The following is a 14,592-nucleotide window of genomic DNA, read 5'->3' on the forward strand; positions in this document are numbered from 1 at the left end:
CGGTCCCGGCCCCGAGGAGTGGCCGCGGGCTCCGGTCCCGCCGCGATGGCAGCCGCTGGGAAGGGGGCCCGGGTCGAGCGGGAGGGGGGAGACGGCAGCGCTCGCCCGCGGGAGCCGCCCTGGTCTTCCATACCCCGGCGCCCTGGCGGTGCCCGCTGCGGCCGCCGCCCGTGCGGGGACTCGGCGCTGCCCCTCCGGGGCCGCAGGGCCACCCCGCTCCCATCCCGCCGTGCCGTCGCGGCAGCCCCGGGCCTCCGCGCTTCTAGGCGATGCCCGCAGGCGGCGGGCCGGCGCCCCCCGGGACCCAGGTGTGCCGCGGCCCGGGCCGCAGCGCTCTGCTGGGTCGCGGGGGTCCACCCCGGCCGAGCGCCGCGGTGAGGCGGGTCGTCCCGCGGAGGCCGTGGTCTCTGGGAGGCATTGGGCGGAAGGGGAGAAAGGAGGAGGCGAGGAGAGCGCACAGGAGCCCGTCGGATCCTGCCGGGCACGGCGGCCGGCTTTCGGGCGCAGTTGCGGGGCGCGAGGGCGGCCCCGGCCCGGGGGGCGGCATCGCGGGCGGCGGAGCCGCAGCAGCTCACGGGCAGCCCCAGCTGCAGCCGTCCGCTTCTGAAGCCTGCGCAGGCACGGAGCAGCGATCGCTTCCATGCGTTTTGGCTTTAAAAGCGGTAGTTAATGAAAACCAAACCTTTCGAAGGAGGTGTTTTTGTTCGGTTGTTTTGTTCAAAAAATTTTTGGCAATCAACCACTTGAGGCGTCCATAAACTTCAGTAACGGGGAGCGCTGAGGACTCGGAGCGCGCCCACTCCTGCTCTCACCGGAGTGCGAGAACAGAAAATTCTCGTACTGGAGTTCGTATTAGAAAAAGAAAAAGAGGTTATTATTATTAATAATAATAATACAAAAAAACCCACCCCAAAACAGTTCTTTTTATAGCGAGATTGAGGACGGATGGGGGAAAGCAATGGGAAATAATCCCCCTTTTTTCCAGTGGAAATAAGGACAACATGTGAAAATCATGCACTGGGGGGAAAAAAAAAGGCATTTGTAATTTGAAACAGAAAGAAAAGGCTTTTATTGGGAAAAATATGTCGAAGAAAAATAAGCATCGTGTATCATAAAATGTGCCTAAATTAAATGGTGTTTACAAAACAGAAGTTACCAACCAGCAAAATTTATTTGCACTCGGTTTGGTTTCCCTTCAGTTTTACTAACAAGCCCCTTTGCTTCCGCGTCGAAATTTTCAAATGATTACCGCTCGAGATTTAAAAGTTAAAAGAGTATTTTCTGTAAACGTTCCGTTTTTAAATACAGGAATAAACACGTATTTGGCGATCCTGATATTCCAGTGAACGCGCAAATGAGAAACCAGCTGCCGGTGGGGAAAAAAACAAACGCGAGAGAAAGGTGCAGGGGATTCATTGCAAATAAAGGAATCGCTACATATATATTTAAATGTATTTAATTGTATGCATTATTCAAATGCCCTTCTGACTAGTTTAATAATTTAGAATCGATAGTTTTCCTAAAAACTTTATAAAATATTTACACTTAATAAAATATTAATCGATTAACAAGCCAGTCGTACTCTTATAGGAGCTTTACTAAAGTCCTGTAATCGCGCTGTCGCCACACGTCTCCACTGTTAAGGAAAGGATCACTGACAAAATGTAAATGAAGATCTTCAGACGGTGGTGTTTATAAAATAGCTCATTAATGGGCTTGGATTGAATCTCTCCATCCATCCACATCATCAGATATAATAATAGTAACGAATCAGACAGGGAAGATCCTGGCTAAACCATTGGCATTTTTTTTTTCCAGAAGTACTGAAGTCCTAAATCACCAATTCTTCTAACTTTCTGGCCATTGATCCGCGGGAATTCGTAGTTCGACATCAAAGGTAAGAATAAAACGTTATTCAATTATTTCGATAGCTGGTGGAAAATGTTAACTTCCGTGTAAGAGCTGCTGCTGAACTTTACCAGATTTTGGGGGGGGGTGGGGGGAAGGGGGGGAGAAAAGTTAGATCGGGTTATTTAAAAAGAAAAACGAGAGTTCTCCAAACTTTGAGACTCCTTTCTGGAAGGGACGGCGGGAGACCTGGCTGGCGGCGGCCGCTGCGCTCTCTCCTCCTCCGCAGCCTGCGCGTTCCCGGCACCGGCGCTCGCTCCTCCGACAGCTCCCGGAGCCCCGGCTCTGCGGCGGCCCCAGCTCCCCCGGCCTTCCGCTGCCCCCCGCATCTTTTCTGACACCCCTAAACTTCAGCCGGCCGTGGGACCCGGCTCCCACACCCGTTCACGGCGCGCTGTCCCGGCGCAAGGCTGGCACCCCTTCCAGATTTCGGCAGCGGGTCCCCCTGCTCCTTCCGAGGAGGGGAGAGACACGAGTCCTTCGGCAGAGGCGGGGGAAGCCGCACTCGGCGCTGCTTTTCGGGGCCGGCCCGGGGGTCGGATGTGGAGCGAAGCGATTATTTCTCTTACCCTGCCCGGGGATCCGCTGCTTCTCCCGGCGCCGCTTCCAAGGGCGGCCCTGAGCCCACCGGGAGACCCGAGCGCTCGGCGGGCTGTCACTGCCGCTCGGAGGGAAGGACGGGGGCAGCGGCGGCCGAGCTTCCGCGGGGTGGAGCGGGGGGAGACACGACCTGCCGTTCCCCTTCTCCAAATCCCGGGGCAGCACCGGCGGGGCTCACCGCACCCGGACGGCTGCGTGCGGGCTTGGGGCTGCAGCCGCTGCCCACCCTACCTTCCTCGGGCGTTTACGGGGCGGACGGAAACCTACCGCCGGGGCTGCCCGGCGGTGGCGATGCTCCCGCCGTGCCCGGGGCGGGGGGGAGCCCCCTCCCCCCCGTAGCCCCCTTTTTTTTTTGACCCTCCGGCGCCACCGTAAAAGGCAGAGCTCTTAAGGGGGCACGGCGGGGAGGGCGGAACCCTGCAGGGAGCCAGCGGCGGACGGGCGGCGGGGGAGGAGAAGGAGGGCGGCGGGCACCTTGTGCCCGCCGCCCCCCTTCTCCTCCCCCGCCGCCCGTCCGCCGCCCTCCCCCCCCGCCGCACCGGAGCGGATTTCCTCGGTCCACCTTAACGCGAAGCTCGTTCCGCCGCCGGGGCGGGCGGGGAGGGCTCGGCGACGCGGGGCCGCCGGTTCATTCCCCGGCGCCCCCCAGGCCGGGCAGGGGGCGCTGCGAGCCCTAGGGGCGCGCCGCCGGGCACGACCCCGCCGAGGGCGGGGGGGAACACACGGGGGGACGCGCCCGCTCCGCCGCCGGCGGCCCCGGGGAGCGGCGCGGGTGCACCTTGCACCCCGGAGGAGAGGCGACTGATTGCCGGGCGACCGCTGGCCTCGGCGGGACCGGCGAGGGGGCCCGATCCCGCCCCGCTGCGACTTCCCCGCCGGAGCTTTCTCCCCTCGCTGGCTGCACTTAGCCAGCGCTGTCATGCCCTACCCGGAGCTCTGCTATTAAATAATTTAGCGGCGGCAGCAGCAGCGCTTCCCTGCCCGCTTCTCACCTCCTCCCGGCCCCCGCCATCAATTATTCAGGGCCAGCCCAGTAACTGCCTGGAGCCGGGCGCGGAGAGGAGGGCGGTGGCGGCGGGGCTCTACCTGGGGCCGGGCCGCTCGCCCGCTCTCGGAGCCCCGGAGGAAGCGCGACAGGTCCTCGGGACGGCAGCCCCCGCCGCACCGCGAAAAGTTACTGCCGCCTCGCCCCGGCGAGCAGAGGCCGCGGGAGGGTCCCTGCCGCCGCTCGGCTCTCCGGGGTGGGGGAGAGTCCGGGTGGCAGGAGGCGGCGAGGCCGCACCGGCTGCATCGGATCGACCCGGGCGCCTGGACTGGATGCCGGTGGCTGCTTTGCTCCTCCCCGGTCGGTCCGGTCTCCCTAACTCCGGCTTCTCCTCTATCCCCCACCCTCCCCTTCTTCTCCCGGCTCCTCCTCTTCTCCTTCCCCCTCGACCCTCCCCCAGCCCGACTGCCCCTGTCCTTGCGCCCTTCTGCCCTGGGTCCCTCCTGTCACCACCGCGTCGTCCTACCGCGCTTCCCCTTCCCCACCTAGCCCGCCCTTCTCCCATTCTCTCTTCCTCCCTCTCTCTCACAGTGCGGCACCGCGCTCGCTTCTCGTGTGCGAGATGTATTATTTATTTATTGGTGTTTAATTTCCTGCCAGGTGGGGCTCTGCCTCCCACCTCTGCGCGCAGCGGGGCCGGCCGGGCCGGGAGGAGGTGGGCTGCTGCGCGCCCGTCTGCGCCCGATCCCGAGATAGCACCGAGACTTGATTTTTGCGGGGGGGCGGGCAGGGGGAGGGGTGTCGGGAGGCGAGGAGGGGTGGCGATGTTTGGGATGCACAGCCCTGGGACGGGAACGCCGCGCAGACAGACAGGCAGACACACACACACACACACGGGCGCGCACACACACACCAAACCCGAAACCAAGGACAACCCCAAAAAGGACTCACTCTGCCTCGATGACTCAACGCAACTAATAACCGTTTCTCCGCTCTCTGTGGCGAGTCCCTCCTGCCGCTGCTGTCGCTGGCAGAGGAGGGAGCGATTGAAAGTGACACACCGGGGGCCGCCGCCGCCGCTTCCCCGCGCCGCCAGGCACCCGCCGCCGCCGCGGAGCCCGGGAGAGCGGCGCTCCCTCCTCTTCTTCTCCCTACCCTCCCGTCTCCCCCCCGGTTTTGATTTTCTCCGCTGAAGGTGGGAGAAGTCGGCTCCCTCTCCCCTCTCCTCCGCGCCGCAGCCGGCGGCCCCGCGGCTCCCCGCCCCCTCGCCCCGACCTCCCCGCTCCGCTCGCCACCCGGGACCCTCCGGGACGGGGCTCTTGGCCCCTGCCGCCGCGGGCAGCCGGCCCGGCCCCGCCGCCTCGGCACCCCCGGAGGAGGGCAAGGAGGGGGCCTGGGGGTGGGGGGAAGGAGTAAAAGGGAAGAAAGCGGCGTGAGAGGAGGAAACAAGAAAACTTTCCACCCTGGATTCTCTACTTCTGATCCATGGACAGAGCCCAACTCAGCCAACTTACAGACAGGCTATAAGCAGTAAGTACGGCGGCAGCTCCCGGGAGCCGCTCGCTAGAGGCTTCCTCGCCAGCCGTCGGCTACTCGGCAGCTGCACAGCTGGCCGGCGCGGGGGGGCCGTGCCAGCGGGGCCGCCCGGGCTGGCAGCTTCTTTCCCGCGGCCCCCGGGGGCGGGCCGGGGCTGAGGCCGGACCCGGGGCGCAGCACCTGGCTGCGGCGGGTGGGTGGGCTGGCTGCCTGCCGGCTGGCCGGCCAACCTCCCCGGCGGGATGGGGACCGGGGCGCAGCGCCGCCCGCCCCCGTCCGCGGCAGGTTGGGACCCGCGGGCCGTGCGGGTAAGACTGCCGGGACGCCTCGGGTCCGTCGGGGCCGAACCGCTCTACTTTTATCGGGGCCGGCTCCGGCGGCGGGAGCGGGGCGGCATCGCGGGCGGCCGGCGTTCGCCCGGCTGAGCCGCCCGGGGGACGCGCTGCGGGGTCTCCGGTGCCGGTCGGCGGCGCGGGCCGGCGGCCGCTGAAGCGCCCGTTGTTTCTCTCGCCCCTAGGTCCGTGCTCCTTCTACTGCGACCTGCCAGCGGGAGCCGCGTCTCCGAGCATGGAGCGGAGGAGTGAGAGCCCCTGCCTGCGGGACAGCCCCGACAGAGGCAGCGGCAGCCCCGATGTCAAAGGGCCCCCACCGGGGAAGGTGGCCAGGCTGGAGCAGAACGGCAGCCCCATGGGCACCCGCGGGAGGCCCAACGGCGCCGTCACCAAGCCCGTGGGAGGTAACCATGCGGCCGCGATCACGGCGGGACCGCCGGCTCGGCTCGGCCTGGCCCTGCCGGGCGGCCCCTCTGGCCGGGGCGGGCGGAGCGGCGTGCCCGGGGGGTGGCATGTGGCGGGCGGGTCGGCACACGGTGCGCCGAGGCGCCGGCAGGTCCTTGTGGCTGCTGCCCCACCGCTGCGGTGCGCGGGGTCGGTGGAAGGGCTGCGGGGCGCAGAACTCGCCGGTTAAAGGCCTCCTTCCCAAGGCGGCCACCCCTAGGCCCGGGCTCCAGCGAGGCGGCTCGCTAAAGGCCAGGCCTAACCCTGCTGGAGGGCGGCCGGGGGAGAGCCGGGCCTCGGCGCTTTCTGCATGAGAACCGGCGGATCGCCGCCGCCGGCGGGGCATCACCCCCGCCGCCGCCCCGCATGGCCGGCGGCTGCCGGAGGGCACGGCCGGGGCAGCGCCAACAAAGGAGGGCATCGCCTGCAGGCTGGTGTCCCGGGTGGGGGTGACACGAGTTTAGGGGTGTTACACCCGCCGTCCCAGCTCCGAGAACGGGGTCTGCGGGGTGGGAAAAATGGTAGCGTGGATGTTGGAGTTCAGGGATGTATTTTATTTATTTTTTTTAACTTACCGTAAATATTATTTTGTAGCAGTTGTAAAAGAGGACAGGGCAAAACGCGTGCAAGGTTCATCTCTTCCTGCACGATTATCGAGTGTTAGTTTTTGCAGCATTCCTGCAATTCTCTAGAATACTTTAACTCTTATACGTACTTTGCTGCCTAGTTGCTGGTCAATTTTGTGTTTGGAGTATGTTTAAGCGACACGCGTCGTTGCTTACTCCCCCCCCCCTTTTCTTCCAAGGAGTTAAACTTTCCAGTCACTTCTCCTAAATACCTCTTCTTTTCATCTTAACTCTGATGCTGTCACGTTGAACACCGTGCAGCCTGGTGTTAGGAAAAATATATTTCAAAGTCTTGGGATTAGCCAGATGTTGTAAGCAAAATAATGCAGGACAGGCCACAAGTAAGGTTACCTTTTTTAAAAAAACACCTCTCTGTATTTGTGTTTTAAAATGTGCAGAGTGGTAACACACAAATGTAGTTGTTTATAGACAAAGAGTTTGTGTAAATGACAGTTCAAGAGATACTTTGATACGATTGTCACATGACTCTCTATTACGTGGGGTTTATTTAGCAATTTTACCATTAGATGCTTGTTTTAGAACTCTTTGGCTCAATAGGCTTCCTAATTGAAGTTTGCTAAGGGGCTGCAGATTTTATTTTATTTTAAAAACGTAGGATTCATTTATATACCTAATGAAGGGTAAGAGATCTCAACATTTTTTAATGTTTCTTGGATGACTGTATGCCTGGTTTTTAAACCTCTTCTCCGTGTTCTTCTAATGTATGGAAAAAGAAGAAACAGCTTTGCAGTGAGAGACTTGTAGTGCTATTCCACTGACAAATTGGTTGAGAAATAATTTGTTGAATAATTTAAAAAATGAACTAGTTAATCATATAAAAAATAATATATGTAGTTTTGGATGCCTTTCTCGAGACTGAGGCATTATAGTTGCTTGATTTGAAAAAGAATGTTAGAACTGGAGCTAAAATGTTTTTCCTTGGGGCAGTTATAGAAATATACTTTAAAGGAATGTTTTAAAATGTTTTGGAATATATACATTGCTTTCTAATTCCAGCCGTGTTAGCCAAGGGAAATTCACCGGCTTTTATAGTAATATCGGTTGTTCAGCTTGATTCTGGCCTGTCAAGTTATGGAAGGTTTCTTCCACTTAAGACAAGGACTCTCATTTCTGAAAGCAAACTTTTAAGAGCTTACATTTTCATTCATTACTCTTCAGCTCATTTATAAAGTTGGTGTAGACCGCAGTGTAAAAGTGTGGGGGAATAGGAAATGCACGAGTAATTTTTTTTTTTCCCTTAGCTGGCGTTCTTTAAACAGTCTCAATCTCTTTTGGTTTTAGGCTATTCATATTAAAGTTTATTCATTACTCCTTATTGATACTGAAAGCAAGAAGAAAATTATTCTTGTCTGAATACTTACCTAGGTTCTATAATACTCAATACTAAATCAGTTAAGGCAGATTTTTTTAATAAGATAATGGTGCTGTTTAAAATTGATTTCATTTTTTTTTCCTCCTGGAAATGCTCTCAAGATAAATCAACATAGCTAATTTCCAGATATTTTTTTCCTCTGCTCTTTTTCAAGTTTGATCTTTAAGCACCTGTGTGACCAAGTGATCTTTTTCTGAATTCAGATCGCAGCGTTTTGGGTATTTCTGGAAGTGTGTGTATTTGCAGTGATCGCTGCGGTCTTAGTAATTTTTTCACTCGAGTTGTGAAATGCAGCTGTAGACATTTGCGGAAAGGCTTACTTTTAATATACCACCAAATTAGTATAAAACTTTTCTTCAAATAAATATTAATAAAGGCTCTTTTAGTATTGTTTCTAGTGTTTGATAAAAAGGAAACTATTGAAAATTGTAGTGAAATGACATCTAAAGCTTTGGTTGTCAGTCTTTCAGTTTATTCTTATTTTTCAAGCTTTAAGAAGTGCTAATGTCTATTGAATGTGAACTTCAATTGGGAAAAAAATTGAAATGCTTTACTGGAAAGTAGAGACCATTTTAGTTTTGATTTTATGGTTTTATTCTATAAAGTGTATCTAAATGTTTTGAAAGCAAAGAAAAATGCTAGCAATCCTTATTTTTGTCTCATTTTGGGCCTTAGATATGTAAAAGCTGAAATTCCTTCCTACTTGTCGAGTGGCTTTTTGGTGTAATAATATCTGTTTCTGAACTTAATCCCTGTGAACAGAGCGATAAGCCCTCAACTATGGTGCTGTGATGAGACTGATGACCTTTGGTAACAAGTTTTATAATCGCGGTGTTTGCTACAATTATTTTTCCAGTGACTTCCCTGAGAAGTAGAGAAATATTATAGTGCTGTAGGTGTTTTTAGCTTTCTCTCTAGATTTATGAGTGAAACAGCGTTTTAAAATAAGCTTTTGTAGTGCAGACAGAAAATCAATTGTTCTCATGAGAAATTTTGCGTTATGACTCTCCTTTTTTTTTTATTCCTAACCTGAATGTACTTAATTCAAAGGGCCATTATAGCAGCTGTAATAAACTAGTGAAGGTCACTAAAAAGATAAACGGGGTCTTAAAGGTTGTGTTTAATAGGGAATTTAAAAGTTTCTGTACTGTTTACGATGTTGTTAGCGTCAGTCCAATGTGTTGGAGTCCAATTTTGGTGGACAACCCAGTGCTTTCTAAAATGTTTCAGCAGTTATCTAACCGGTCTGTTTTAAAACCTGTATGTAACAAAGCGCAAGTGCTCAGATGTTCAGGAGAGGCAGGTTTTATAAAGGTCCCTGGGAAAAAAAAAGGCTAATACCGCTTTAAAAAACATATGAAGCCTGGGAGAGAGTTTAGAGCAAGCAAGAGCACTATGGTGTTGACAGCTTTATATCCCTGTTGGGTAACATTCACTTACTAGAATTGGCGTCTCCTCTCAGTTAGTAATTCACTCCATAAGGATTAAAAAAAAAAAAAGGATGATTAATGGCTAGAAAACTTATATTTACAAAATTGTTGATTGCAATTCATGAACCTGTTTGTGTATGAGTGGATGTGCACATATATATGTATGCATTGATTTTGAAGAGCATAGAAAATAAGCATTCAAAGCCTCTGAATGCAACTTAAAATGCCAGTATGCAGAATGAGCTGTTTTGAAGTTTGGTTTTGCTGAAATAAAAACGTAGAACCAAAATATAGCCAAGACACACATTCAAATTTTGGGCAGGAAATGATTGCAAAAGTTTTACTGGTTAGATTAGTTTGATGCAGTCTGATAGTGATATGTTCTTATTCTTTTAACTGTTAAAATGTGTGATTTAATTTACAGAATATTAATGGAGGAGAAAACTTTCAGACAATTCAAACTAAATTGTATGATCGGAATGTTAATCAGTAGCTGTGGTTACCGTGCTCGTACAAAGTCGGATGTACCAGAAATGTGGATGCAGTGACTCTTCGAAGCGCTGCTGCTAATTGCTGTAAGCCCCGTAAAGTTCTGATATCTCATGGTCTTGTCTGCTTAGGTGTGTAGTTAGAAATCTGTTTTAACGTACGTCTGGGGCAACAGAAATGCCGGCCGAGGATGGGTAAAGAGCTGTTTGTCAAAACCCATTCTAAATATTTCTGCAAAAATGTCACAGAGTTTGTGCTACCTCTTACATCTTTTACAAGGATTTAAAGTACTTTAGTGGACAGAAAATCCACTCCTATGCAGACAGAGGAGTACAGCTTGATCAAATTTGCTCCTCTGCTCTAAACAGTTAGTTAATATTAAGCTCTAAATGGCATCCTGAGTGGAGTAAGGAAGCATGTTTCCTTTGTCCTTACGAATTGAATAAAGTGAAAGGTTAGGTTTTAGATAGTCTTCCTGCCTAGATCCTAGATGAAGAATATCTTCCTGCTGCCTGGAAGAAGTACGTAGCTATTTGAAAGAATTAAACGCATCGAGATACAGAAGCATGGAAGTCGCAAATCCCTGTTAGTTCAGGAACCGTCAGTACGTGAATACATTTTATGTTTTTTTTCTGTTGCAGAATAGTTGGAAAATGTTGCCTTGAACTTCAATATAATTCAGTGGGGATTGTGAGGAAATGTAAATGCTTGGATTTAACACGTTTCTGATACATGATGAGGAGGAGACCTCTAATTTAACAGGAACAGTAAGAAAAGCAAGACAGTGATTTCTTTTTCATGACCGATGGTTAAAAATGAGTTTCTGGTCTTTTTGCTGATTTCCACCCCCACCCCCCTTTTCCAATCAGATTATGTCATGTAAATAGAATAAACAGAGCCGTCACTCCTGGAGGGTCAAGTAGTGTATCAGCTGCATTTTTGCTGAGGTAGAAAAATAGTCTTTCTTTATGTGTTTTCACTACTTGGTCTGTTATTAAAATAAAGACACAGTTGGTTAAAATATACGTGCAATTGAACATACACATTAAACAGAATACAGGGTATCCACCCATTCGGTGACCTAGGCATAATTTGATGTTTAGAGTAATTTTGGGACTCTAAGTTGCATCTGCGGAAAGCCACCGATAATTTTGAATTCAAGATTTGAGATGAGCTGTAGTAAGATTTTATTTTTTCCCCCACAACAGTTCCTAAGTGTTTCGAGTCATCTCCCCGCTTCCTCCCCACCCCATACCACGGCCACGTTAGTTAACTAGATGCTGTTATTCTTATCGTGAATCAAAGGGGAGGAAAAGAAAGCAACATCTTTGAAAAAGTCTGTGTTAATTCTCCCCCTCCCCTTCTTAAATTGGGTCCTGCCTTTTCTTAGTTTGACTAGGATAGAACAGAGTAGATTTACTGTCAATTATTTATAGGGCGATTGCTTGAAAACTCCTGTTAAGGTGATTCTGTCAGTGACTCCCCAGAATTGTTTTTCTGCCTGAAGAACATGGCAAAATTATATTAAAAACTATAAAGATGCCAGTGAGGAAACGTATTTTCAAGAAATTAAATAATGACATATTTCTCAGCATTTAGATGAAGGATTCCAACATCGAAGGAAGAAAAAGAAGTATTAAGCTTTTATTGTTATGAATAAGCAATTATTTCCTTTCCTAAATACTTGATTTTTGTGAGTCTGTATATTCTACTTAAATTATTTTACTGTACCAAATATTTTATCTAGATTTAGAAGTAGAAAAAAACCGGCATAACGTAATTGTAATCAAGTCGTCATTTCAACAGACAACTATGTCATATTTAAAATTTCTGGTTTGTAGCACAGACTTTCAGATGGTATCAGTTACTTTGAAATACCTTTAGAAGTATTTGAGTTTAATACTCTTCATGGAGATGCTAGTCTGAATATTTATTTTTGCAGTTACTTCCCATTATTGCTGTTTTCCTTAAAGCTGTCTGTGCGGAACGGGGAGGAGAAGGGCCACAATGGTGACTTGGAGCTTAAGTAAAGTACTTGGACCAGTAAGATTTTTTGTCACTCGCGTTAACACAGAAGATGGTAATACAATATGGCATCTATGATGTTGTAAAATGAAGACAGTTTTACTGCAGTCATGTATTTATATTCGCCAAACAGCTGTGTGACCTGTTTAGGAAAATTCTTATTTTTGTGATTGAGCAGTCCCCAACCTGCTTTTAAATCTTATTTTTAAACTTTTCAAAATAACCAAAAATCTGTAAAACTTAGGAAGATTTTATTTCGTATCCCAAATTGCAAGGCATAGATAAGTTAGGCCTTTAATTACAATCCCTCATCATAATTTAGTTAAATTACTAACTACTGCTGTGTTTTAGGATTAAAGGCCCAGTTTTTCAAGGTATAAAGTATTACCGAGTCCCTTTGAATTGATACGATGGGGGTTTGTTCAAGATAACCTGTGCCTGATTCGGATTCTGTAACTACCGAACAAGCCTGCTCCCCTTCTGAAGCTCAGAGTGGTTTTGAAGCCAGCCCAGTGTGTTGAACGAGGAACCGATGCCCTTTCTGGCTTTGCAAAAATTGTCTTGTGGTAATTGGTTCGTACTGCATGAAATGTCCTGGGCCAGACGCGTTGGTCCCCACGATGCTGGTCCCCACATCTGTGTCGCTGACGCAGATGTAAGAAATAGTCACAACAGACAAAAGGCAGCTGAGTATTTGATGGCTTCTGAGAAATGTCTTTTAGCCTCTAGCCATACTAAAAAAAAAAATAAAATTGCCCTCCAACAAGCTTTGTACTTGTTGCAGAATGCTCATCAGCGACGTCTCTGGCGTGGGGTTACATACAAATGAGTTTACGTTGATTAGTGGTACGAAAGAGAGAAAATACGCTTTGCCGTTGAATTCGGGGGGAATTGTTAGCCCGTCTAGATGAGGCTCTTGTGGCCATTCACAAGTGTTGAACTGCTTTAATGTGTGTTATGTTCTCAGACAGCAAGTCATGTTGTCTATATAGTCACAGTTCTATAGTTAGGAATTATTTTTTCCCAGAGTTCCTACACTTTGTACAAAAACAGGTATTGCAGCTGCTGTGTGTACTTTGTCCCCTGTCTTCATTTGCATCCATCCAAGTATTAATAAGGGAAAATGATTTCATATTTCCAATTTTATTCCCTTTATTTTAGAGAACTTTAGAAAAAACATAAACTAGTATTTTAAGTTGTTTTTTCTTTTTAAATACCTGCACTAGCTCTGCTGGTATCTCCTGAAGATGTATAAATATACCAAGATGTCAGCATTTGTCTATTAGCAATTTAAGGCTGCTGACATTGTGAAACCCTTATAAACAATGTTTAGGAGGTTATTCTTTTTTTCTTTTTAAAGTGTGATTTTACTCTGATTTTTAAAGATGTGAACATTGATGTTGCTAATATCTGAGGACTTACATAAAACCTCTTTCCAGGAGACTTTGCTACTTGGAATAAAGCTACAGAAAACATTTACAGGATTGCTTAAAAGATGGAGTGTGAGCCCTGCATTGCTCGTTCCGTAAGCCTCATGTTAGGGTAGAGATCTTGTATCTGAACTCAAGAGATATTTTAAATTTCCTGGCAAATGCTGAATGATTATTGATGTTACATGCAGCAATGTTAGGAAAAAGATAGATTGTCATCATTTGTAGAAGCTGTGTGAAGGGAACAGAAAGAACTTGACAAAAAGAGACAGATAGCTCTAGATAAGACTTTAGGCATATGACTTGTTTTCTAAATAGAGAATTACCTGGCTAATAGTAAAAATTGTCAGTCATTTTGCTCTAGCTGATGTCCTTGTATCAGACGGACATGCAATATTAAACAGTCTGAGCACAACTGTGCCTTGTTAGTAGCAATGTCAGCAAGGTAAAAAAGCTTAGAAAAAGATTAATAAAAATAACCTGTCAGACTATATTTTATATGAAGCTGCGGCATCTCTTGAGATAACCATACGCCCACTGCATTTTCAGAGTGCAGTAGAAATGTCTCCCACTTAAATATGCTCCTTCCTTATTTGTTCCTCAAAGACACATGCTGAGATGAAAAGACGCTCTATTGACAGCAGATCTTTTCAAAAGTACTAAATCTGGCAAGAAATGTCGCGAGGGGAGTTTCTTGTATCAAACCCCGTGATTTGTATAGCTGCATACAGCCATAAGGTTACTTTCTCTCTCTCGCTCTCAGATGTTCTATTCTATTTGTATAATGTTGGGAAGCGGCTGGATTAGTCTGTCTTTACTTGTGTATAGCCAACACTTCACTCTCTAAAAGTTGCTGACTTTGTCTGCATTTGGACAGAAACTTCACATAAGTGAGGAAACTCACATAGAAGTATTTACCATCCTGGTAATCTAAACTCACAGAGAGTGTTTTGTCATAAATTCAGCTGACAGGCATATATTGGAAATGAAGCATATAATTTTCAAAACTATAACCAGACTATTTTTCGAGAGCAATATAAATTCATATTTTGAGCATATTTTGGTTTATATGCATTTCCATTATTTATATATTAAAATTAGATGTGCGCAATTTCCAGCCTTATTATTTTGAGTGGTTATTAAGAAATGTAGTTATAAATTATGAGTTATACAATACTTTGGAGTAAAAGGTGATTTTCATAATGTCTTTTCCCAACTTACAAATAACTTTTTTGCCATAATACAAACGTGCTAGCAGAGCAACATGATAGATGTCTCTTTAAGTGTCGTAGTAAAAGAAAATGACTTGTATTCTGAGGCTGTGGATAGTTTATGTTGTTTTGGACCCATTTCCCAAGCAGTGATCGAAAACAGATTACAATAACAATTATACA

General features: G+C 48.8%; 1 protein-coding gene across 4 annotated transcripts in view; it reads left to right on the plus strand.

Moving 5' to 3' along the window:
- The first annotated feature begins 980 nt into the window (after positions 1-980).
- Positions 981-14,592, plus strand: part of SATB2 (SATB homeobox 2) — a 139,578-nt gene continuing 125,966 nt past the window's right edge. The window contains exons 1-2 of one of the 4 annotated variants that reach the window (XM_063341882.1): positions 981-1,897; positions 5,547-5,765. In XM_063341882.1, the coding sequence (XP_063197952.1) occupies positions 5,597-5,765 (169 nt within the window). In that variant the 5' untranslated portion in view covers positions 981-1,897; positions 5,547-5,596. Of the gene's footprint in view, positions 1,898-3,037; positions 5,024-5,148; positions 5,338-5,546; positions 5,766-14,592 lie in introns of those variants that run through there. The other 3 variants (XM_063341878.1, XM_063341879.1, XM_063341881.1) reach the window with 3 other exon arrangements.

The sequence above is a fragment of the Chroicocephalus ridibundus genome, chromosome 7 (genome assembly GCF_963924245.1).
Source record: "Chroicocephalus ridibundus chromosome 7, bChrRid1.1, whole genome shotgun sequence".
Lineage (NCBI taxonomy): Eukaryota > Metazoa > Chordata > Aves > Charadriiformes > Laridae > Chroicocephalus > Chroicocephalus ridibundus.